Here is a 25,250-nt window from a genome sequence, read left to right as displayed (position 1 = left end):
AACAGATTCTGATCAGTGCGACAGAACATCTTCATCACCTCGTCATGACTGGAGCAGATGTTCTCCTGGGGGTTCTTGGAAGGTTCCACCAGCTTATGTTTCTTAAGTGCAGCAACATCCAAATGAGGCTGAAGGTGTTCCTCCCAGGAAAGAGTAAGGCAGGTCAGACAGGACTTCAGGGCGTGTCGTTTTTTCCAGTGCAGACGTTGCAGGCCACATCTTCTGCTCCAGCATCATGATGTTCAGCAGCTTTATTTCTGCAACATTTTCAGACAAAAAAACAAGTCTCAAAAAATCATATTATGAGGGAGATGGAAAAGCCACATAGTTCTTAGCTTATAAGTTGGACAATCAGATAGTTGAAATATCTATTTCCTCCAGACAAACCATTCAATACCATCACCAAAGAATGTCAAAGTAAAAGAGGAAGATTTCTTTTAGTAAGACCCTGCCACTTTGTTCTCCTCAGAACAAGGACAAAACTTTAGAAAAGAAAACATCCACAAAGACATTCATGCAACAATAAATCCCATCAGGTGAGAAGGGAAGAGCAGGAAAGCTGCAGGATCAGATGTCATCTGCCCCCAGCTGCTCAGGAACTTTGCTGACCATCTCTGTGATGTACTCACATGTACACTATAGTACCAAAAGTATTCGCTCACCTGCCTTGACTCACATGAACTGAAGTGCCGTCCCATCCTTAACCCTTAGAGTTCAATACGATGTGGCTCCACCTTCTGCAGCTATTACAGCTTCAACTCTCGTGGGAATGATGTCCACAAGGTTGACGAGTGTTTCTAGGAATTCCTGACCATTCTTCCAAAAGGTCATTGGTGAGGTCACACACTGATGTTGGTGGAGAAGGCCTGGCTCTCAGTCTCCTCTCTAATTCACCCCAAACGTGTTCTATTTGGTTCAGGTCAGGATTCTGTGCAGGTCAGTCCAGTTCAGCCACACCAGACTCTGTCCTCCATGTCTTCATGGACCTTGTTGGAAGAGGAATGGATCCAGTCCAAACTGCAGCACCTGGCAGATGGTGGAAGATTCTTAGAGGCAGAAACACACATCATGACAGTGACAATGAAAAACACAAACGTCCTCATAATATCATTTCCTATCAATGAAAAGAGAACAGCAGCAGAGTGTACCTGTCCTCTGGAGCTGCAACAATGTTTGCTGGGGTCGACGATTTCAAGTCAGAGAAATATGAGGGAATGTTCAGCTTCTTCAAACATTTAGTTTGTTGCAGCAAAAGTTGGAACATGTGAGCAGGATCCAGCTTCATGTCCTGACTAGCAGACAGCAAAGAGCTGCCCTGAGACCGTTCACTGCAGTCAGACCAGCATCCCTCACTGTCTCTGACGTCACACACAGCCGCCCCCCCCTCTGAAAGACCACCAGTCTGCTGGCTTTAACGCTCACATCTGCAGACGTGGAGCCCCGCCTTCTCCGTTTCAGAGACCCCCACCTGCCCTGATCCACACGCTTCAACGTCATCAACCCCTCCTGCCAGACATGCATCACCGTCACCCACCAAACCCCCAGACACACCCGAATCCCAATACTCTGAGGGCTCCGCCCCCCCTCATCCACACAAACAGTAGTGGAAGCCTGACCACCATCAAACACGCCACTGATGGAGATAAAGCGTGTTCACCTGCTCAACCCTCTCCACAAACAAAACAACAATTCAGAGTTTTCTTGGGGAGACCAAAGAAAAATGCATTGCAATGGTCAATGCAAGAAGTGACCAGATTATGAACTAAGATGGAGGCGGAGTGGACGGTGAGAGAGGGGCAGAGACGGTTAATATTGCGAAGATGAAAGTATGCAGACCGAGTAATGTTATTGATGTGAGACTGAAATGATAATGTACTGTCAAGGATGACACCAAGACTCTTTACCAGAGGGGAGGGGAAAACTGGAGAGGAATCGATGGAAAGTGTAAAATTTGGAGCTTTGGAAAGGGTGGATTTTGAACCTACGAGGAGTAATTTGGTTTTATCGCTGTTAAGTTTGAGGAAGTTTGAGGTGAACCAGGTTTTTATTTCAGACAGGCAGGAGGATAGGGAGGCAGGTGGAAGAGAAGAGTTCGGTTTACTCTACAGATAGAGCTGAGTGTCATCCACAAAACAGTGAAAATCAATGCTGAACTTACGGAACATATTCCCAAGGGGTAGGTAGGAAATGAAAAGGAAGGGACCGAGAACAGAACCTTGAGGAACACCAGAGAAAATGAGTGAGGGTTGAGATTTAAAAGAATTCAGTTGGATAAACTGAGTGCGGCTTGTGAAATCTGAATGAAACCAGCGAAGGGGGGTGGACTTGATACCGAGAGCTGAAAGTCTGTGGAGGAGGATGGAGTGGGATATGGTATCAAATGCCGTGCTCAAGTCAAGAAGGATGAGGATGGTGATGAGTCCAGAATCAGCTGCTAGGAGAAGGTCATTTGTGATTTTTATTAGGGCCGTTTCAGTGCAATGAAGGGGACGAAAACCAGATTGAAAGGGTTCAAAGAGATCATTTTGCTTGAGATGATGGTGAAGTTGGGAGGCGACTATTTTTTCGAGAATTTTGGAGATGAAGGGGAGGTTAGAAATAGGACGGAGATTATGAAAGGAATTGGGGTGTGATCCTGGTTTTTTAAGGATGGGTTTAACAGCAGCGGTCTTGAGGAGTGAGGGAACAATTCCGGATGTCAATGAGGAGTGGATAATAGCAGAAATGAGTGCAAGAAGAGAAGGAAGGCAGGATTTAACCAGGGATGTTGGGAGGGGATCGAGCAGATGTCCGCTCTCACGCAGGTGAACCCATCCAGTTCAATGTAGCTGTCACGTGTCTGCACACGGAGCCAGTGTATCTCTACAACATCCATACATGGTCTTATCACCCTCTCATATTGGACAAAATATTATCTGAGCTTCTTCATCCACTAAATCATCTTCAAATGGACACGCCATGCTCCTTCACCTCTCTGAAAACAAACTAACCTCCAACTTCTAAACCTGCTCCAGACCAGGTTATGTTCAGAGCATACCCTTAAACATACCTCTGTTTTTGGAACCGAAAGCTGAGGTTATCCGCTTCCTTAGCCTCAAATTTACCGTGGTAACTCACATAACCTGCTTTCTGGAATCCCCCCGGGATCTAATCTGGCCGCAAGATTGTTGTTGTTTTCTCTTCCTGTAAAATCCTTACCAAAACGATGTGGAAACAGCGCCCCCACAATCACGCTAGTGGTAAAAAAAAAAAAGTATATTACATCCGTAGTGTTAAGAACTACCATAGAGAATGAATGGGAAAAGTTAGCTTAACCATTTCACGTGCATAAGGCTTGTGAAATTAGCACCCTGGTCTATCTCTTGCATGAATAGATTTTGTATCAAAACAAAATTTGTTAAAAATTAACAATTATTCACAAAAAATGAAAAAAAGTCCATTCCACTACAGATGTGTGATCCATATGATGAAATGTTACCGCTTATACAGTCAAGGGGATGTAGCTCAGTGGTAGAGCGCATGCTTCGCATGTATGAGGTCCCGGGTTCAATCCCCGGCATCTCCATTTTACACTTTGATAGAATCCATGCTTTGCCGCTGTGACAAAAAAATGATAAATATATAAATATGTACATATATTCCCTGACCGATGTGGCAGCAGCATATCCTCCGTATGGAGAGAGCAAAATGTAACTGGTTCCACTGGGGCTCGAACCCAGGACCTTCTGCGTGTAAAGCAGACGTGATAACCGCTACACTATGGAACCTACGCTTATCTAAACGATGATGTTTTTGAGATAATAACATGTCCAGGTCAGAGAAACTATGTAAGATTCGCGAGGAGGGCGTTTATGATCACATAGACACAAACGAACAAAGTATTTCCACCTATAACTTCAACAGCGAAATGTCTCCCGCCTTGCAGTACAATTATGAATGCAATTGAAAAAAGTACAATTTTTTTTTCAGATTATATATATTTTTTTACTAAAAACACAAAACTAACTACTAACTAACTTTTTTTTACTAACTAACTAACTAACTAACTAACTAACTAACTAACTAACTAACTAACTAACTAACTAACTAACTAACTAACTAACTAACTAACTAACTAACATGGCAGGCCCTCCTTCCTAAGACATCCCGTATTTCCGCTCCGCGGGGATCTTCCCCAAGTATAAAACTGTCATTATCTGACGTGGAGGACGTAAACACACCTGGGCACCACGCGGACAACAGCACGCGGCGCTCTGCTGGTAAGTTCAGCCAATCCCCTTTTCTGACGCATTGCATACATTTAGCCAGGGTTTGGTGTACCATGTTTGTTTTTGTTGACCAACCATCACAGTAATATTTTAAAACAAGTTTTGTTTTTTTTACTTTATTTTGTGCAGCCTTTTAAATTGAAAGACTATGGCTAAAAATCATTATTGCAATGATTATTTAAAGTCTTATAAGCCCTTTACTTTTTTTTTTAATGTATAGCATAAATATTTATAACAAGAAAAATATAATGTTCCGTTGTCCATGAAACAGATGTAGACAAAAAAAGAGTACAGCAGGTGAGATGAGGAAGTGACCTTTAACATAAAAGAGTGCTGTGTTTTCTTGTTTTTTTGGGGGCTGCTTTGTTGATGACCTTCCTAACTGTTGATCATTTCCAAGTCAAAATGGAAAAAACAAATGAGAAGCTTTTATAGGCGGAGCAGATCATTGGTAAACTCAAAGAGACAAACACTGAGCCACACAACAGGAAGGAGGCCGTCGGCGTCTGTCAAACAGAACAAAGAAAAGTCTTTATGGTTGGAGTCATGCAATAACACTGAGTGGGAGGGAGACCAGTCTCTATCTTCACACCTGGATAGTTAAAACTCATTATTACTGTGTGCAACAAGGTGGAAAATGCAAAGTCAGTTATTACCATATTCACAAGAATTACATTTGTCACAATCAGACTATCTGAGCAAAAGAATTTGGTCAAAAAAGAGATTTTTGGTGTCAGGAAGGAATCAGATGAACCGGCAACTTCCAAACTTTGTCTGAAGACAATTAGAGACAGTTAGATAAATGTGTCATTTTATTATGACAAGATTGACACGAGACAAACTTTAAGACAACAATATTGCAGCCGTTGCCCAAAAACATCCTGATCTAGATCAGAAAAAAGTTGTTTGCTGACAAAAATCTATTGGAGAAGCGGATTAACTGCTAAATAATTATTCTAAAAAGCTTCTTCCCACAAGTTGTGAGACAGCTGTGAGACTGTCCTCCTCATGCATACATGCTCTCACAAACTCCACTCTGCAATAAGACCCAAAGGATTACCCCCAACCCCCCAAACTCTACCCCCTCCATAAACAGGACTGCTGCTAAACGCACATAAGTCACTTTAGTCACACTATTTTATTTTTATTTATATTTTATTCTATTTCATCTGTATTTATCTTATTTTACTGCCATTTTTATTCTTTGATTGTTTTTTTATTGCTTGCTTCTTTGCACTGTCATGCTAGCGAGAAACAACTTCTCGTCTCACCTGTGTATTTCTCTGCAAATACTATGTGTGGAATGACAATAAACCAAATCTTGCATCTTGAATAATGGACACACTGCAAGCGCTTTAAGCACCAAGAAAAAGCGCGGATAAATCAAATCCATTATTATTATTATTACATCATCCCAGACTTTATCAGGAAAATTGAGTAGTGTGATACCCTGTAGTTGGAGTACACCCTCTGGTCCCACTTCCTGAAAATTCTGATCGCTACCCCAATTTGCCAGGATCAGAATATTCCTTCCACCCATTAATAATGTCCTTAGTCAAGGTCAACAGATCATCCTTGATAATGTAGACAGAATGTGGAGAGAACTTTCCACTACTGAAGCACTGAATTTTTGTCAGAATTTCTCTGAGCCCAGCCAATAGTCCTTAAACGTCTCACAGACTTTTTGCTTCTGGTTGGACGGCAGATACCAACCCTTGATTAACAGGGCCTTGATTAGGACAGCCCTAAGCATCATTCAAGATCTCAAACCGCCTTAACTCCTATAAGTTAAGTTAATGGCAGTTCATAGAGAAAAGGTGGCTGTTTACAGTTAAACGACAAATGACAAATACTGTACACCAATTAAAATAAAATGCTTACAACCCCAACTCTTTTATTGGGGGTGTAACGATGCATTTTAACAATGATTCTATTCATATCATAATTTGTGTTGGCTGATCCGATTCGTAGTCAATATTGAACAATCCGATTCATTGACCTTAAATATATATCCAGGACGTTTGCAGCCAAAAAGTGTGACTCGGAGAGAAATACCTGGTACTGAACAGTGCAGGTGAAGTTTTCCACATTCCTTGTATTTCTTCAGATAATCAGTCGTAAATTAAATATGTGTCCAAACAAACAAGAATAAATGTCAAATCCATTCACATTTTAGTTTCCTAAAGTTCAGCCCGATGTTGTCTACATCCAAATAATCTAAAAGGAACATTATTAGAACATTCTAGCACACTGTGTGTGACAGCACATGGTTGTTTTACCTTAAAGTAAAATAAATCTACCGTCCAAATGGTATTTTCCAAAGTTGATTGATCGATTTATTTCATTTTGAAACTTTTTTATAACGGTAGAGATCAAATCGATCAACAAAATTGTCTCAAACACATCAATCTAGTTGGGTCGCAGAAATAAAAATCGATTTATGGAATAATTGTTACAGCCCTATTTTATGGTTTTGGAGTTGCAGAGCAGGTCCATCCGTCCATCCATCTGTCCATCCCTCCATCCATCCGTCCGTCCGTCCATCTCCTTCCAATATCTGTCACCATCATGCTTGACTCAACAACTGCCTGTCAGGAGTTTGAAGTGGCGGTTTACACGTCACCTGGTCCCACCTGTGGAACCTTCAGTCGCTTATGGCTCAGCCTGATTGGCTCACAGGGTGAGACTCCACCCATCAGGGTAAATGATCATCTCCTGTCTGGATCGGTGAGTTTAACTTCAAGAACTGAACCATTATTTTCATAAATGACTGACTTTTATGTTTTCTCTGACTTTTGACCCCAAGCTGTTTCAGAGTTTGTGAGCTTAGAAATTTATAGTAATTTTTTTTCTTCGTAAAGACAGGTCAGCCATAGCAGTTATCTATATCTATAGAGTTTTAACATTTCCTCTTCTGGCTTTAGAAATGTCTGGTCCATGTTCGAGCCGATGGTCCACTGGGTCAGCTGCTTCTGGTTCGGCTCAGGTTGGAGGTTCTGACTGGGTTTCCCAACCTGGACTGGCACTGCAGCAAGGTGGAGGTGTGCAGGAGGTCTTCAGGTCAGAAGGACGCAGAGGCTCAAGTGTTTCACTGTGACAAGTGGCTGCAGGCAGCAGAAGGAGAAGTGGATCTGCGCAGTGGAAACTGTGAGAAAACTTTCTTTACGGCCTCATAGTTGAAGTTTATCCTTCAGCCACTCACTCGTCTGCAGTGATTATGTTAGAAGCACTTCTTATGCCTTAAGGCCCGTACACACCGGGACGAATATTCGCCAGGCGTAATTTGCCAGCGTTTTTCGCCACGTCTTTTGTGTTCACACCCAGGCGATTTTCGCTGACGATGAACCGAGCGAACATGCAATTTCATTCCCTGACATTAGATGGCGCTTAATGTAAACAGAAATACTCCTGTACACAAGGTGGCGCTGCGCAACTTTATGCTTCTTAAAGTCGCTTTTCACTCAGAAGAAGAGAGCAAGTATTTACGCGCTAGTCAGAATCACACAAAGAAAACATGAATATTTCAAGCAACTGGTGCTTGGTTGAGGATATTTTAGAATGTCCGTCATTATTTCTTCGCGGCAGTGTAGACGCTACTTGGCGTCTATCTTCTTCGCTGGTATGTGTGCTCAGCAAGGCAGTTTTGTGTTTGAGCGCCCCCAAGTTGTGTTTTACTGTAACTTCAGAAGCTCCAGACACGTGTGCAAAAGCGCCATTCTCATTGGTCGAATAGATTTCGATGCGACGCGTCGAAAAAAAAAAACGAACCCGAGGCGTTTTTTTTTTTTGACGCTTTGACGCGTGGCGTTTTTTCGCGTCGCTGTGCACACTCACATTGGTGCCCCTTTGTTTAGTCACGAGGCGTTAAAATTCGTCCCGGTGTGAACGGGCCTTTAAGTGTTGATAAATACTCATATACATACTCAATCTTAGAATCTGGCAATCTACAAACACTGTTAAACAGTACATGGAGGATTTTGGTCTTTGTGATGTTTGGCGTTTATTCCACCCCACGAAAAGAACTTATACCTTTTTCTCCACAGTTCATCAATCATACTCCAGGCTAGATTATTTCTTGGTTAACAGCTCCTTGTTGAGCATAGCTACGGAAGCACAGATCCACCCCATTACTATCAGCGACCACGCACCAGTTTCCCTGACTCTTAAAAACAAAACATCACCACCTTCATTAAGGAGCTGGAGGTTCAATACATCGTTGCTCAGAGACCCTAACTTTATAGATTTCTTTGCTAAAGAATGGTCCTCATATCTTCAAAATAATGACCACCCAGGTATTTCCTCGTGCCTTTTATGGGAGGCCGGGAAAGCAGTCATGAGAGGAAAAATAATCGCCTTCTCATCCCACAAAAAAAGAAAAGAAAACTCTAAACTAGTGGATTTAGAGCAAAAAATCAGACTGTTAGAGGAAACCTACAGCAACTCTCCGGATGAACAAACTCTACAACAAATAAGGAAAGTAAGAATCGAATTAAATGAAATAACTAATCAAAGAACACAGTTTTTATTACAGAGACTACGCTTGGAGAGGTTTGATCACAGTAATAAATCTGGGAAATATTTGGCAAATCAACTCAAAATAAACAAAGAGAAGACAACTATTTCATCAGTCATAGACCTAACAGGAAATGCAACACATGATCCAGCTGCAATAAATTCAGTTTTTAAAAACTTTTACCAATCTCTCTACTCATCCCAAATTAATCCCTCTGACAATGACATCAACAGTTTTCTCAATAGCATAGATTTGCCTAGACCAACAGAGGAACAAATCACAGCCCTGGAGTCCCCTTTTACTAAAGAAGAGCTACATAAAGCATTAACCAACATGCCTAGTAAAAAAGCCCCAGGACCAGACGGCTTCCCAGCAGAATTTTATAAAGAGTTTTGGCAAATCTTAGCTCCCATTTTTCTCAGAATGACAATAGAAATTAAGGACAACAATTATCTACCTCCAAATATGAATTCTGCTAATGTAATCTTACTTCTGAAACCTGTTAAAGATCCCACATCACCATCCAGCTATCGACCCATATCGCTGATTAATGCAGATCTTAAAATAATCTGCAAAGCCTTGGCAGGAAGGCTGGAGAAGGTAGTTCCCTCTCTAATACATCCTGACCAAACAGGTTTTATAAAGGGTAGACATTCATCTACCAACATGCGCAGATTAATCAACCTCATAGATTATACAACCATCAACAACCGAGAAGCAACCATTTTGTCACTGGACGCAGAAAAGGCATTTGATCGGGTCAACTGGAAATTTTTAATAGCCACCCTGAACAAATTTGGCTTTGGAAAATCATTTATTAACTGGATTAAAATACTATATGCCTCTCCTAATGCTCGTATCAGAACAAATGATCAAACATCTCCAAGCTTTAATTTACAAAGAGGAACCAGACAAGGCTGTCCACTATCTCCGTCTTTATTTGCACTATTTATTGAACCTCTAGCTGCTGCTATTAGGCAAAGTCGAGACATTGAAGGCATTCAAACCAAAAATTTAGAACACAAAATAAGTCTTTATGCAGATGATGTTTTACTATTTACTCCTAATTCACAATCTTCCATCTGCCAAATCATCTCCCTAATTAATAGATTTTCCTCAGTCTCAGAATACTCCATAAACTGGTCTAAAAGCACAATTCTACCAATTAATTGCAATTATCTAAATCCGTCATCTATTAAAATACAAACAGGCAACATAAAGTACTTAGGTATAAATATCTCCTCTAGGCTTTCTGATCTACTCAAGCTAAACCACACCCAACTACTTAAAACAACCGAGGCTGATCTCACTAGATGGAAAACTCTACCCATTTCTCTAATCGGGAGAGTTGCAGCCATAAAAATGATGATTCTCCCAAAAATTAACTACCTATTTTCAATGATTCCTTCCAAACCTCCAACTACTTGGTTCAAATCATTAGACTCATTCATTTCCCAATACCTCTGGGAAGGTAAACCCCCACGGATTAGTTTAAAAACTATTAAAAAACCTAAAGATAGAGGAGGACTAGGCCTTCCAGACTTCCAGGACTACTACTCCGCGAACAGATTGTGTTATGTACAAAAATGGCTGAATCCTGGTGTGCTGGATGAATCCTGGCTAGACATTGAACAAAATCTCTGTGATAACCTAGATATTTCTAATTTACCTTTCTTCAGTTCTAAAATTAAACAACACAAATGCTTCAGAAGTTTAAACATCAGCTCATCCTTAACAGCCTGGTGGGATTTTCTTAAAAAAAACAACCTCACATTATTTCCATGTAAACTTACCCCCATTTGGAATAACCCTGACATTTTGATTAACAAAAACATGATTCATTTTGCTTCATGGAAGAACAAAGGAATCCAGCAGTTCCAGCATATAATTCAGAATAGAAAATTTATGTCCCTCTCAACGTTATCCTCAACCTATGGAATTAATATAAACAAATTTCTAGAATATCAGCAGCTTAAATCAGCTATAAGCACTAAATACTGCCTGACCCAAATAGACCTAGACCCTCCCCTTACAGTAACACATTTCATGGACCTTAAAAATCCCAAACTCACCTCCAAAATTTATAAGATGTTATCAGACATAGTTGAAACCATTTACTTACCCATGACAAAATGGGAGTCTGAGCTATCATTGAATTTTAGTGATCAATTTTGGCTACTGATCTGTTTGAATGCCTTTAATATGACCAAAAGCCCTAATCTGCAACTTATTCAATACAAGATTCTCCACAGAACTCACTACACCGGACAGAGGTTATTTAAAATGGGTCTCAATCAGTCTGCTATATGCACACAGTGCATAGGTAACAACATAGACGACTATTTGCATGCCCTGTGGGTCTGTCCACCTGTCCAATCATTCTGGCGTAAGGTTTGTGAGGATTTATCAATCTGGTTTAATCATAAGATTCCTGCTTGCCCCAAATTCTGCTTATTAGGTGACCTGAATAACATCAACATGGAATCTAACAAGGCTTATATGGTTCTCACCGCTGTATGTATCGCAAAGAAAACTATCCTCCTAAACTGGAAATCTAAAAATAATCTTAGCATCAACCACTACAGAAACCTCATGTCAGAGCATATTAGTTCAGAGATAATGTCCTCCACAAAAAACCTGTCGGCTTCAGACTCTCCCTGGCTCCAGCTGGTTAGTCACATCACCTAGTGGGGGTGGGATGGTGATAGGTTGAGCCGGGTCCTGGCTGGTTGGGTGGGCCGGGGTGGGTTTGGGGGGGTGGGCTCTGCCGGGCCTGTCGTTCTCCCGGCTCGGGGCTCTGGTTGCCTGGTTGGGGTGGTGGTGGGGGCGCACACTCTGCCGGCAACTTGGCAGGGGTTCCTGGGCGGGTGCCTTCTGGGCGCAGGGTAGGCAGTGCGGCTGACCGGGAACGGCGGCCGGGTGCCGTGCTGGGTGGCTGGTCGCCGTGGCGGGGGCTGGGGGGGGGGCTTGGGGCTTTGGGGCCTGGGGTCGTCTGCCCGTGGCCGGTGTTTCGCCCGTGGCCGGTGGTTGGCGCGTGGCCTGGCCCCCCGGGGGTCGACGCCGCAGTCACAGCAGGGGTTAATGGGTTCACTTGGGTGGGTTTATTTCATTATTATTATTATTATTATTATTATTATTATTATTATTATTATTATTATTATTATTATTATTATCATTATATTAATTATTTTATTATCATTATTATTATATTAATTATTTTATTATTAATATTATTATTATTATTTTATTATTTATTTATTTTGGGGGGGGGGGCCTGGGGGGGCAGTGTGCTAGTCCTTAGGGGGGCCAGGGTATGAATGGTGGGGCTGGACCCCCTGCCCCCCCGTTCTGGCACCGGGACCCTTCCTCGCTGGCTGTCTCTCGGCGCCGCGAGGCTCTGGCCCCCAACTGCCGCTGGCTTGCCGTTTCTGGCTGCCTGGCCGCTCTGGGAGGGGGGGCGCCTACCGCGGCCGGCTGGGGGGCCGGTCGCTCGGGGGAGCCTTCTCCCCCGGTTGTGCCCATCCGCCCGCTCCTCCCCGCTCTCACCCAAACAAATATTGCACACAGGCACATAGGGCCCCGGGATCTGGATGGGAGGGGTATGCTGGCGGGGCTCACTGGGGATGGCCCTCTCTGGGTTCTCGTTGGCACCCGCCCTCCTCCCCGCTTTTTACTTGCATATTAGACACTCTGATTCAGCTAGGGCCTTGTGGAGAGGGTCTGGTGGAGGGGGGCACGGTGAAACATCCGTGCTCACCTTTCGCTGGCCCCCCCCACAATTTTAACTTCCTCTGTAGACACACACACTGCATGCTAGCAGCACACACACAGCAAATACACACCACTCACAGAGGGACTCCGGAGTGGGGGGCTTTGCGGCTTGTAAGCGGTGGAGCCCCCCACACTGGTGACCTCCTATTTTACCTGCAGCACACACACAGCACTCCCACACCTCCATACATGGGTGGGGTCGGGGGGGGGCGGCCGGTCTTCACCCGCCTGGTCCTCTCAGGGCGGCCGGGCTTATGGGTATCCTGTCGGCTGCGGGAGGGGTCGGGCATGCGGCGCTGGGGGTCGGCCGGCTGGGGGGGGGGGTTACTGCGTGGCGGCGGGGGTAGGGAGGGTAACCAGATGATTGTGAGTATGTGTGTGTGAGTGCATGGGTAGGACCGACCTGGGGGCTGGCTCGCTGGGACCCTCTGGGGCTTTCCCTCCCCATCACAGAGAGGGGAGGGCACTGAGAGGGTTGGGGAGGGGGGGTCAGATATTATGGCGGGGGGGGGGGGGGGGGGGGTTGTAGTGCGTAGGGTTTTAGGGGGGTGGCTGTGGCTGTGGGTGCGTGGCGATCCCTGGGTTGCTAAGGTCGCGTGCCTGGGCTGGCTTGCGGGGACGGGGCGCCGGTCGGGTGGTGGCTGGCTCATGGGTTCCGGGGGCCCTGGCTTCGTCCCTGGCCTTTGTCTCGGTGTCCGGCGCCCGGTGGCCCCCATGGCTGCCGCCTGGTACGGCTAAGCGCTCCTGTCTTGTGGCCTGGGGGCCGGACACTGGGTTCGCTTGTGCCTCTGGGCATTGGGGGGGCCCCTGTAGGGGGGCCCTCTCTGTGCCTGGCTGGTGGGGTGGGCGGCCCCCTCCTCCTCCCCTCCTGGGCTGCCTGGGTCCGGATGCTGGGGGGGCTTCTGGCCTGGGGGGCTCTCCTCCCCTTTCCTGGTCTGGCTGGTCTGGCTGGGTAGGTTCTGGCTCCCTTTATGAACACACGGTTCACGTCGGCAGCATGCATGTATCTCCACCCCCACGTGCACGTGCACACTGCCACACTCCCTGTCTGCTTCATCCCTCCTCCTTACCTACAGTGTATTGATGGACAGATTTTTTTTCGCTCATCTTAGTGTCAGATTTTCACCTTTGATGTAACATTCGTCTTTCCAACAGATCTGGTATAATTGTTACAGCTTAAATTAATAACTTAGTCAAATCAGTGCTTGTATCCCCCACCTTTTCACCTTTCTTCCTTTTACTCTCTTCCACCCTCCCCTCACATTCTTCCCCTCTCCCTCCCCACACACACTAAATGTAACAAATAAATAAAAAATAATACGACAAAAAGGGGTTTATACAAATCTACACTCTAGTTTCTTGAAGCTATATAACCTCTTTTTGTGATAGTAAAACCTGTCCAACACAAAAAGCCTTCAGCTCTAATCTGTTTGCTCAGCTGTTGGACAGAACAAGTTAAGAAAAAAAAAAAAAAAAAAAAAAAGATAAATACTCATATTCCATGAAGAGTGACAAAAAAAAGTTAGAATACTGGCATCTTTGATTTTAACCTACCCATCATAACTTTCATGGACTTTGTTACACAAATCAGATTATTTATGTAGTCCTTTTAAAAGTTGAAACTCCTTTTTCAGGAACGACCCCCACTCTGATCATCTTTTCATCTGTTTTCAGTGGTCTTTTAATCAGGATTATCCTTTTTTTAATCGAAATCGAACAACCGGTGTCGTTTTCTACGACATAGTTTCAGCAGAGCGGCAGGAGTTAAATTTATTTTTGAGTTGTGGGGGGGATTGTTGGCTTGGAGCAACCCCACTCTCTTTCCACTCCCCTTTGCAGAGAGCTCAGAGCCGGGAGCTTGTGACCTGATGATTGTATTTTCTACATCACAAATTAGATCTTTTTTTCAAACAGCATTTTTTTTGTCTACTCCTGATTCGATTTGAATAAAGAAATACTCAGAAACATAACTTTAAGCTTAATTGTCATTCACATGTGTCTTCCATGATCAGGAGAATGTCACAACATGGTTTTTGAAAAAAAACACAGATACAATTATTACAATTATTCTGACATAACTCATGTTTGAACAAGCCTGTAATCTGCTTCAATCTGATCTTCAAACAATGTTTGACCACACAGCCTAAACATCTGCGTATGAAAGTAGCTACAATAAATAGTAGTTACTCCTGCCTAAATGTCTCCACAGGAACAGCTTCATTCAATATCAACATCAGGTGATGACAAGAGTACACAAGCCTCTTGTTTTGTTCAAGACGCTTCACCAAAAAGCTTTTTAACCTCTAAGATCTACAGTCTTCCACTGTTATCAGCACATAGTTGACAGGAGAGGAAGACTGCAGGCTGACGGTCAACACACGTCAACTCATTAACTCCTCTAACCTGCCTTTGCTTTTCCAAAAAACAAACTGCGGGTTCCCGTCCTGCTCCTTTTCTAACTGAGTCTGACCTCTTAGCTCGTTGTTGATATAACAGGTATCGGCAGCAGGTAGGGTGGGACATCTGTAAAGCAGCAGGAGACTTGGGCCTTGAGGATGATGCGGGGATATCCTATCTGTTCCATTCAGAGAGCTGTCTAAAGCCCTGTGACTGTGGACAGCTTCAGTAATAGAAACACAACACCTGCTCATCACCAAATTCGGTGGAGAATATTTGTACCAATCTGCCGTTACCCCAAGAACTATGACACCTTTGACCCCTGGCTTAAACTGCAATTGGCTCTTTTTCTCCACGGGGGCGGGCAGACATTGAATTCTTGTTAAATTTTGGGACCAGGGCTATACAGGGGTGCAGTGGTCAACTGTGTCCTCACAGCAGGAAGGACTCTAAAGCGGCCCCATAGGAGTGTGTGTGTGTAGTTGTCTGTTTGTCTCAGTGTCATTACACTTGACCGATCATTTATTTAGAGTTCACTCTGGGATAGATGGGTTAAACCCCAGGTGGGGGGGGGCCCAGGTCCCCCTACACTTCTCCCTGCTGATTACCTGGATCAAGTGTGTTCAGTCAATCTGGATAAGGAGATTCCAGAGTCAGCAGTGAAGAGAGAACTGGAAAACAGGCAGAGTGTTAGATCTTTAGAACTAGGATCGGGCAGCCCTGAATTAGGCGCTCACAGTAACAGATGGACCAGCTCTCTGTGCCTTTGAAGAGGTCGACCTCTGATGCACAGACGGCCGCCCGCTGATGTTCAGCTGCTGCTTTACTTGCAGTGTGTTTGCTGGCAGACGAGACAGAAGAGAAGCTGAAGCTGCAGCGTCTCAAACAACTGCAACGTCATCAGGAGCTCATCAGGTAAACCAAAAAAGTGGAACTTGATGTTTCAGCTGCTCTTTAAAGCTAAAGTCAGCTTTAAAGCTTAGATGTGTGTAACTCAGAGGGCGGCAAATGGGGTAAGGAATCTGTCAATATCTAAACACAACATTTGGTTTTAACATGTTTGTTTTGACTTTTCTTTGTCTTGAATATGAAATTTCCCATTACTAACTGTCAAAAACACTTCACATGGTCACAGGAATTTTCATGTGTGTTTAAGTTTTTTTATTAAACTAAAATAAAATAGAACGTATTAGAATGTTATTGTTCCCATACCGGGTAAATGTTCTAGTTACTAAAGCTCTGTTGAAAACTGAATAAAACAAATACAGCGATCTCTGGATGCATTTTGTCAGTGCCGGACGGCAGCAGCTGATTGTGTAAATCAGGGGTCACTAACTGGCGGACAGTGGTCTGGATCTGGACCCAGACGCTGGGTCAAGCAGACCCGACCCAGATCCGAACTTGATTCAAAACTAATGTGATGGGGGCCTTCATTTTAAATGATGCAGCTCTTGTCGTTGCAACCAACACATTCTCACTCCCAACTCGTCATATATGGACGTAGTTTTAGGGACACTTTTTCCCCAACATTTCCGGGTCCGGTGCATTGTTTATCCGATCAGCTGTTCTTGCCTGACAACAAAAAATGGGACAGGACATCGCTGTAATAATCAGTTTTTTATTCAGCAAAGCAATGGGATCAAGATAATTTCCCTGCCAGGGGTTCACCTTCTAGAAAGTTTAATTCTAAAGAGATTAATAAATAGGCCTCGATGAGCACGCTCACTCAGTTGAATCGATGTTTCGGGACTCGATATATATGTCTGTGACCCAGTGACGTATTCTTGACAGTTTGTTACCAGGACTAATTTCGTATTCAGAAAAAAGACAAATCGTATGACAAAAACGTATGTCAAACCTAAATCTAAGCGTTATATTCGTATCCTTCTGCAAAGTTGTGCATAAATTATTAATGTAACTTTGTCTTAACAAATCAGTTTCTAATTGATAATTATCGTTACCCGTAGGGCCAGACTACAGTAATCCTTCAAAAGAATGGATAAACGTGGTTTAGTGAGAAGCTGCAGGCACTTCTTGACCATCAGAGGACAGCAGGATTTATTCTTCCTGCTTTGTAAACCCTTGTGCTATCCAAGGCGCTTTAACATTGGGAGTGGGGTCATCTGGACCCCACAAGACAGTGCGCTGAACCTTTTTTCTTCAATAGTTTGTCATCTTCCCTGGTGTCCACCACGTGAAATCCTCCCCACCTTTATCCATCTGTGTCATGGTAGGGATAGCACGTCACTGTAAGGATCGGGTCATCTGGACCCCATGAGATAGCACAATGGTTAAAATCCTAGTCAGAACTGATTTTAGACAACAGCTACCCAAATGACCAGCTGGTAAAGTGGTGGGGTTTTCATTTTTTACAGCACAATATTTTCCATCGTGAAGGAATGATCTTCATGAGACTCAGTCGTTTCTTGTGACCCTTCAGACTAGATCAGATCATTTTCTACCTAAAAGATCTGAACCTATCTGGATCTTGAAACAGTGCTTTTTCCAGCTTTAACCTAAATTCTTTGCTAAGTACTTTGAGAGGATTTTTAAGAAAACCTCAGTGTTAATATTTTTAAATAAACTAAAGTGAACTGTAACCTTACAGGTTCATTTGTTATTTCCCCTGAAACTTTTTACCAAACCTACTACCGTATAAACGGACTGAAAGAACCATGGGATCAGCAATATAACTAGGGGTTCATTTTTGTTTAAAGTCCATCACAAAGCAAACCCCTCTGCAGATATGTGACCCCTGACCTGTGTGTGTGGCCCTGTGGGTGTTACAGGTGGCGTACGTTCATTGAAGGAGCTCCTGCTTGTGCCGACCTGAAAAGTCTGTCTGAGCTGGGACCGAACCTCAATTTCACCAGCCAGAAGTGAGGACTTGGCCACAAATCACAGTGACACACAAGCATGATGGGAAGCCTGCAAACCAAAGTCATCCCTGTTTTTTCTCCTCAGCTCGGTCCTGGACCAGCACTACCTCAGAGGACTCTCCCGCCGCGAGGAGCCGTGGAAAAGCTTTTCTGAGCTGGAGATGGTTTTTGCACACAGTGGAAGGCACAACCAGATCGCCAGTAAGACCCAAAGCGCTGACAGAAGCCGCAACCCAACATGCCAAGACCAATCTGTCCTGCTAGAACAAACTTTGGGGTTAGATCAGAGACGTCTTATAAAAGTGATGCAAACCACACAGGCACAGAAGCATCATCAACTCTTGCGGGACCGTAGTTCTGGCCTGCCTGATTCTGGCCAGAGTTTGTCTTTGTCACAGATTCTGTTTATAACTTTCATGGACAGAATTTTTGATGATGCAGAGGATTCAGAATCAGAACCCGTCTCTGCTGTTGCAGAGGACGTTCTCCTCATAAGAGCATGACCTGCAGCTCTCTGTGGAGCGATCTGCAGCCAAATATGAAGCAGCTGGAAGGAGATCAGCTCCTCCAAGTTAGATGCCATGGTTGTCATACAGAAAAAAGTAGAATGCTCCCTACAGGTCAGAAAGAAAGAGCGAGTCCCTCCCTCAGTAGGAGGAGGCAATGATAGTGAATGACCAACCCAGCCTCTGCGGATTCATTTTAGTACGGAGAAAAAGTTCTCTGAGTTCTTCCATTTACTCATTTACTATTTCTTCTATGTTTATTTTACACCAGCGATTTTTGTAAGGTGATGAGGGGCAACAGAATCATTTTCTGCCCCCATCCCACCGCATGCCTGAGTTTTTCAGATGTTCTTGCAGGCTGATGACAGACGGTTTGATGCATTTCTCAGGTTTTGTTAAAGCTCACTGGAAGGAGGACTGGTACTTTGGCTACCAGTGTCTGAATGGCTGCAACCCTCTGCTGGTGCGTCAGACCCGTCTCCTACCTCCAAACTTGGCTGTCACCTCTGACATGCTCCGCCCCTTCCTGCCTGGAGACTCCTCCCTTGAGCTGGAACTGCAGGTGAGCGATCCTCCAAGTTGGTCTACATCTGCCCATTTGCAGAGTAGAGTGGAATCTTCATGTTTCCTGACAGAAAGGAACCATTTACCTGCTGGATTACGAGGTTTTGGACAAAGTCCCGGCCAACGTAATCAACGGGAAGCAGACGTACCTGTCCGCCCCACTGTGCCTGCTCCACCTGAACCCGCAGGGACAGCTGGTCCCCATCGCCATCCAGGTGAGCTTCTCACCCAGGTGGGAAAGCTGTCTGTGGACTTTTTGTCAGTTAACTTATCTGCTCCTGTCCTTCAGCTGCAGCAGAAACCAGATCCTCAGAACCCCATCTTCCTGCCCTCTGACTCCACCTGTGATTGGTTGTTGGCCAAGATGTGGGTCCACAACGCAGACTTCCAGTATCACCAGCTGATCTCCCATTACCTGCGGACTCACATGATGTCTGAGCTGTGCTGCATAGCCACACTGAGACAACTGGCAGAGTCGCACCCGCTGCACCAGGTACCAGGTCCACCGGTGCTCCTGTGGAGAATTTTTTCATATTTAATAAAATTAATCTTTGATCAATCAGAGATTTGTAGAGACAGAAACCTCCCTCAGAGGATTTATAAAGCAAAGAACCATTGTTTCTGCTTCAAACCATGAAAAGATAAAATGGTAGAGACCATGTAAAAAAAACCTCATCTGGATCCTGTAATCATTTATCATGTTACAAAATATTTTAAATCTATGTCACTTTGCTTTTGTCAAAAGAAAACAAAGTTTCACACATGCAGCAGGTTTATCTTTTTCAATAAGAGCTTTACCTTGTCTCCTTTCTGACTGGCTGTTTTTGTGTGCAGCTGTTGATGCCACATGTGCGGACGTCCCTGAAGATAAACCTGCAGGCCAGAGGAGGCCTGCTGGCTCCTGGGGGGGTGTTTGATCATGTAGGAGCAAGTTCTCTTGCTGAAAGTCCTTTAAAAAGGTAGAGGTGAACTCTGAGAAGGTCTGCATGCTGTGGTTCTGGCTCCCTGCAGGCCGTGGCGTGCGGTCTGCCGGCAATAAAGGTCCTCCTCAGCCGGGCCTCAGCCAGGATCTGCTACCGCTCCCTCTGTGTCCCTGATGACCTGCTGGACCGCGGCGTGCACAAACTGCCCCACAGCTACTACGCTGAGGACGCACTCAGAGTGTGGGACGCCCTGCACAGGTAGACAAAGGCACCAAGGTCACAGCTGATGTCTGAGGGCGATTCTTTGTATGTTTATGGATGAGTAACCATCTAACGAGGACAGACTCGGTTAGATAAAGGACAGAGTTCAGATGCTGACAGCTGGATGACAACAGCTGTTTAGAGGTCTGGGGGTGTAAGCTCAGAGGCTCTGCTACCTTTTTCCTGAAGGTGTGAAGTTTGTGTTTTCTGACCGTTTTGTGTAATATTTCTGTGTTAGTGTGTGTTTTAATATTTTTGTGTGTGAGTTTCTGTTGATTTTCTTTTCTGTTTGCGTTTTGTGTGGCTGCTTGTTTTTTTTGCTATTTCTTTAAATGTTCCTATTTATGTTTGCCTAAGTCTTTGTGTATTTTGTCTAGGTTTTGTGTACAGTTGTGGTTGTTTGTGTGCTGGTTTATATTTATGTGTGTGCTTGTTTTAGTTTAATTATGTTTTTGTATATTTTTGTCTTTTGTTGGTTGTTTTTTTTTTGGATTGTTCAGGTTTTTTTTGCTTATGTTTTTGTTTGTTTTGTCTTTGGGTTTGTGTGTGTACTTGTAAATGTTACTTGTGTGTTTGCGTGTGCAGGTTTGTGGCCGGCTGGCTGGATGTGTACTACAGCAAAGACGATGACGTGAAAAATGACCTGGAGCTTAATCAGTGGATCACAGAGATCAACACACACGGATACTCACAACACTCAGGTGCATTAACAAACAATTGCTTTGCAGTCTATAGACGATGTTCAGACACAAAGGTATGATCAAGACAGCACTATATTGATGAAAAATTCTTCATCGGTCAGGTTTGTCATCCTCAGCTCTGCCTTAGAGGCCAAGTTTACAGTTTCCTCCTTAAACATGGAAAGTTCAGGACCCAGAAATGTTCCGACTGTTTTACATCATTTGAAGTAAACGTCCTGAATTCTTTGATCTACACTGAGATAAAGATTTTCTTGAAACATGATGAAACATGACCCAATCATCTGCAAACATGATGACTCTTCCTCGCTCTGTTTCATTGGATCAAACTGAAGTTCAGCATTACCTCTCTGAAGATGACTTTCATGTGCGGTCTGAGCTTCCTTTTAAAACACAGAAGCTACTTTTATTATCTTTGCCTATAAAAGAATTTAAACTTTTGTTTGTTTATACTTATTCACTCATTTCCTGCTTCTTTCTCTGATCGTTTTACCAGCAAACGTACAAACAAGTCAAACAGCATTGACTCTACGATGCTCACAAATGAGTAGACATTTATTGGTCTCTACTCTGTGGAGATGAGCTGTGGTTTGTGAAAGAATGGTTACGATTATGAAAACGTCATGAGATGATGTTCTCAGATCTTCTGTTAGTAAGTGTTTGCAGACAAACAGACCTATAGTAAGTCCAATGTGTGGTCATGACTTCTCTTCAACATCTCAGGTTTCCCTCAGTCCTTCTGCTCCAAAGCTGAGCTGTGCAAGTTTGTCACCATGATCATCTTCTCCTGCTCAGCTCTGCACGCTGGTGTCAACTTCTCCCAGGTGAGTCCCCCCACGCATAGAGCTTCACGTGCACAAAAACCTTAAATTTATTCCTACAAGAAAAGTTTCTGTACAGAACATAAAAGCTCATGCAGTCAAAGTGCCACAGTGGTTGAAAAAAACACTGCTGTAAGCTGTTTATCTTACATCAATGTCTTTAATTTTTGACGTAATCATCAATTTGACACCATACAGACAAAAACATTTTCAGTGAATGTTGATGGAAAAAGAGAACAGACATTTTTGACTTTGACTTTTAAGTTTCAAGACTGGCTGGGTCTTTTCTGTGTGGAGTTTGCATGTTCTCCCCCGGCATTTGTGGGTTTTCTTTGGGCACTCTGGTTTCCTCCCACATTCCAAAAACATGCTTCATAGATTAAATTGTCCCTAGGTGTGTATGTGAGAGTGTGTGTGGCCCTGCAATAAACTGGCGACTTGTTCAGGGTGTGCCCTACCTTTTCCCAACATTAGCTGGGTCGGCTCCAGTAACCCTGTGGCCCCGACAGGGATACAGCAGATTTTGAAGATGGATGGATGGATGGATGGATGGATATTTTTGACTCAGCACATCAAACAGTGACATCATGCCAGGGACACAAACTTCCAAACAAAAATGAAATTCAACCTCCATGAAGCAATCTTTTCCAAACAGCCTGTCCTCAGAATCACAAATGACCTAAAAGCGAGCATCTTCCCTCAAAGTGATGTGATAGAAAAGACGCCATAGACTAATTTGGTTTCATGTGAAGAGACAAAAATCCACACGGTCATCAACTCTAGATAAGCAAAAAACAATATGGTTGGAATGGACATATTTAGTTCCATTCAGCTATCTTAGTTTTTAGGTGTCGGTTTATAACTGTGAAAGGCATACACTAATAGCTACATGTCTTCTGTAAAGTTGGCTACTATTCACAGAAACCCAAACATATTCTCATACTTCCATTCTCAACTGTATTTTATTTCAATCTATAGAAACAGAAACATAACACCTTTGTTCCTGTAGATCATATGGCTTTGATGGTTTTGATCCTCCATGTGTAAACCTTTGAAACCATCCTGTGGTTTAAAAGTATCTTAACCATTGTGCTATCTTAGATGACCCCACCCTTACATTGATGTGTTCTCCCTACCATGACAAAGGTGGATAAAGGTGGAAAGATTTCATGTAATCCATGGACACCAGTGAAGATCCCAAATCATTGAAGAAAAAAGATTCAGCGCACTGTCTCGTGGGTCAAGATAACCCAACTCCCAATGGTAAAGTGCCTAGGATAGCACAAGGGTTACAGGATAAAAAGAATGAGAGCCTTTCATCTATGGATGAACAGAAACCCCCAGTATTCAGACGGAATAGTCCCTGGACATCTTCTCACCCAAAGACAGACGGATACAAATGTAGATTTGCACCACAGAGCCACACAAAGTCCATCTGCACCGTGATCCATAAGAGTTGTAAAGGGCTCAAACTTTCATCCTGGCTGGAGCTGCCGAGTATTTAAGGTGTTATTAGTTTGATAGGTGGAACAACAGACGTGTTAAGCAACAGTATACTTGGTAACTGGCAGTCCACTTAGTCTCCTTTGCTTCCTGTAATATGAGGTTACTTACAGGTTTCTTCTCTTTGGTTTCCTGCAGCTGGACTTTGCTCTCTGGGTGCCAAACTGTCCCACCTCCATGCTGCGCCCCCCCCCACAGGCCAAAGGTGTCATCACAGAGGACGACATCTTGAGTTTCCTTCCAGATGTTAACATCACCTGTCGTGTCTTGATGGTGCTGAACCTGCTGTCACAGCCAAGCATCGACTTTGTGAGGCTCCAAACAATAAATATCTCTCATTTTCTGCAGGGAAACAATAACATTTTTTTTATTATTAGAATAGAATAGTCTTTATTTGTCATTGCACACTTGTACAACTAAATTATAAAACAATCCCCTTTTCATAGTGCAGAAAGCAAAAACAATAAAATGTAAGTATAAAACAAAGTGCAAAACAACACTTCTGTTCTTAAACCAAATGTATATAATATGACGACAATATCCTGTCCAAAATTTGGTATGTAGCGGTGGGGTGTTGTGTTGTTGGGGGGGGGGGGGGGGGGGGGGGCAATTCCAGCCCCCCCACATAGCTCTTGCCACAGAAAAACCAGGCTGCCAACGGCACTTTGCCGCTTTCACTTTATAGGGCTGCACGGTGGTGTAGAGGTTAGCACTCTTGTCTCACAGCCTCAAGGTCCTGATTCAAATCCCAGCGGGGTCCTGTTTGTGTGAAGCCCCCCCCCCACTACGTGTGTGGGTTTTCTGCAGGAAGTCCGATTTCCTCCCACAGTCCAAAACCTGCTCATTGACAATTCTAAATTGCCCTTCAAGTATGAGTAGTTGTGTTTTTTGTGTGCGGCAATGCAATCAACTGACAAACCATCCAAAACCGTCACCCCAAAGTAGCTGGGATAGGCTCCAGCAACCTCCTGACCAAATGGATGTTAGGGGCTTCAGACGTTTTTTTTTTTCCCTGACCAACATGAATAACAAGCTAACCAGAGAATTGAAATCTGCTCGTTAAGAAAAGTCCGTTTGACCTGAATTTATTACCATCAGCACTCAGAGCGAGCCATCAGAGTATTGACCTTCTGCCTACCTACCCTCCAAAAAACCCACTAAATGCTGCCAGTGTGAAATGAACAGTGGAAAGCAGAGTGGAGGGGGGCATCCAGTATTGATAAATGTTTACAATGTCAGCAGTTGGCTTTTATGCTGCATTGGGTCACTCTGCACACAAAGCAACATGATTTTAGAAGGACAAGGACAGCACCGCTCCGGTGCAAGAGTCCAGATGAGCTTTTTTTCCATTATTTTACAGGATTTTGATGCGATGCTTCAGACTGGGACAGTTTTGTGACGGCATGAACGAGTCCCTTTATTGGGTTTAGTTTGAATTCACACACAGCACTCTCAAGAGAACGACCTGGATATATCACAGTTTCAACAGCTGAGCCATAACCAAGACAGAAACAAAGCAATAAGTGGAAAAGGAGATATTTCTGCTAGTCCTCTCCATATCATCTTATAATATTCTAAGAACCTGCAGCTTCTCTACACCATATTTACAGAGCAGACAGTGACAAGTTGCTTCTTCGGAATGACTCTGTGGTCTGGTACTCACTCGCACACGAACGTAGACAGGGATTTACTTTTGCAGTCCCAAAGTCTAAACGTTTGGGTTTGTCTCCCTCTCCAGGTTCCCTTGTGTCAGTACAGGGAGGCCATCTTCAAGGTGGGCATCCAACGCAGGCTGTCTGAGGAAGTGCAGGCAGAACTCAGAGCCATTTCTGACGCCATCAAAGAGCGCAACAGTCAGCAAGTGCTGCCGTATCCATACCTGAGTCCGTCCCTCATCGAGAACAGTGTCGCCATTTAAATCTTAAGCCATCAACAATGAGGTTTTTAGCTGTCAACACGAACCTTTTTGTAAAAAATCTTTAAAATTGAACAAACAACATGTGAATACATCTGAGATACTACAATTTTTTTTTACTCCTTTTAATTTACTTATTTTATGATGAGGAGCCCGTTTCTGAACATCTAAACAACAGTCACCATTAAAATTGGTTCCAAGTCCCACGCCGACTATTTTTTTATCTGTTGT

The 25,250-nt window shown here is 43.8% G+C and overlaps 1 protein-coding gene and 2 non-coding genes across 4 annotated transcripts; 2 read left to right on the top strand and 1 right to left on the bottom strand.

Moving 5' to 3' along the window:
- The first annotated feature begins 3,493 nt into the window (after positions 1-3,493).
- trnaa-cgc (transfer RNA alanine (anticodon CGC)) lies at positions 3,494-3,565 on the top strand. The gene has a single exon. It is a non-coding gene; the product is annotated as a tRNA-Ala (tRNA).
- Positions 3,566-3,694: 129 nt separating this feature from the next.
- Positions 3,695-3,767, bottom strand: trnav-uac (transfer RNA valine (anticodon UAC)). Its single transcript has one exon. It is a non-coding gene; the product is annotated as a tRNA-Val (tRNA).
- Positions 3,768-4,133: 366 nt separating this feature from the next.
- zgc:152891 (polyunsaturated fatty acid lipoxygenase ALOX15B) lies at positions 4,134-25,223 on the top strand. Of its 2 annotated transcripts, none has more exons than XM_078930545.1 (15): positions 4,134-4,259; positions 6,748-6,995; positions 7,193-7,415; positions 15,783-15,864; positions 17,739-17,828; positions 17,914-18,029; positions 18,724-18,896; positions 18,970-19,113; positions 19,188-19,391; positions 19,733-19,819; positions 19,910-20,079; positions 20,668-20,783; positions 21,504-21,604; positions 23,243-23,413; positions 24,843-25,223. In XM_078930545.1, exons 2-15 carry the CDS (start codon positions 6,837-6,839, stop codon positions 25,020-25,022), a joined length of 2,016 nt encoding a protein of 671 aa, XP_078786671.1. In that variant the 5' UTR covers positions 4,134-4,259; positions 6,748-6,836; the 3' UTR covers positions 25,023-25,223. The 2 variants fall into 2 exon arrangements, with proteins under 2 accessions (XP_078786671.1, XP_078786670.1); XM_078930544.1 differs by having other exon boundaries at positions 4,152-4,259; positions 6,754-6,995.
- Positions 25,224-25,250: the final 27 nt, after the last annotated feature.

This window comes from Oryzias latipes, chromosome 14 (assembly GCF_053564925.1).
Source record: "Oryzias latipes strain Hd-rR chromosome 14, Olatipes_Hd-rR_3.1".
In the NCBI taxonomy this organism is placed as follows: Eukaryota; Metazoa; Chordata; class Actinopteri; order Beloniformes; family Adrianichthyidae; genus Oryzias; species Oryzias latipes.
Note: the sequence above shows the minus strand (reverse complement) of the source record. Positions and strands in the feature narration are given on the sequence as shown.

Bases quoted from the DNA above. Each gene is read 5' to 3' on its own strand.
- zgc:152891 (XM_078930545.1), top strand. From the start codon at position 6,837: ATGCTTGACTCAACAACTGCCTGTCAGGAGTTTGAAGTGGCGGTTTAC. The intron at 17,829-17,913 runs GTGAGGACTTGG...TTTTCTCCTCAG, and splicing joins CTCAATTTCACCAGCCAGAA to CTCGGTCCTGGACCAGCACT. The intron at 19,392-19,732 runs GTACCAGGTCCA...TTTTGTGTGCAG, and splicing joins AGTCGCACCCGCTGCACCAG to CTGTTGATGCCACATGTGCG.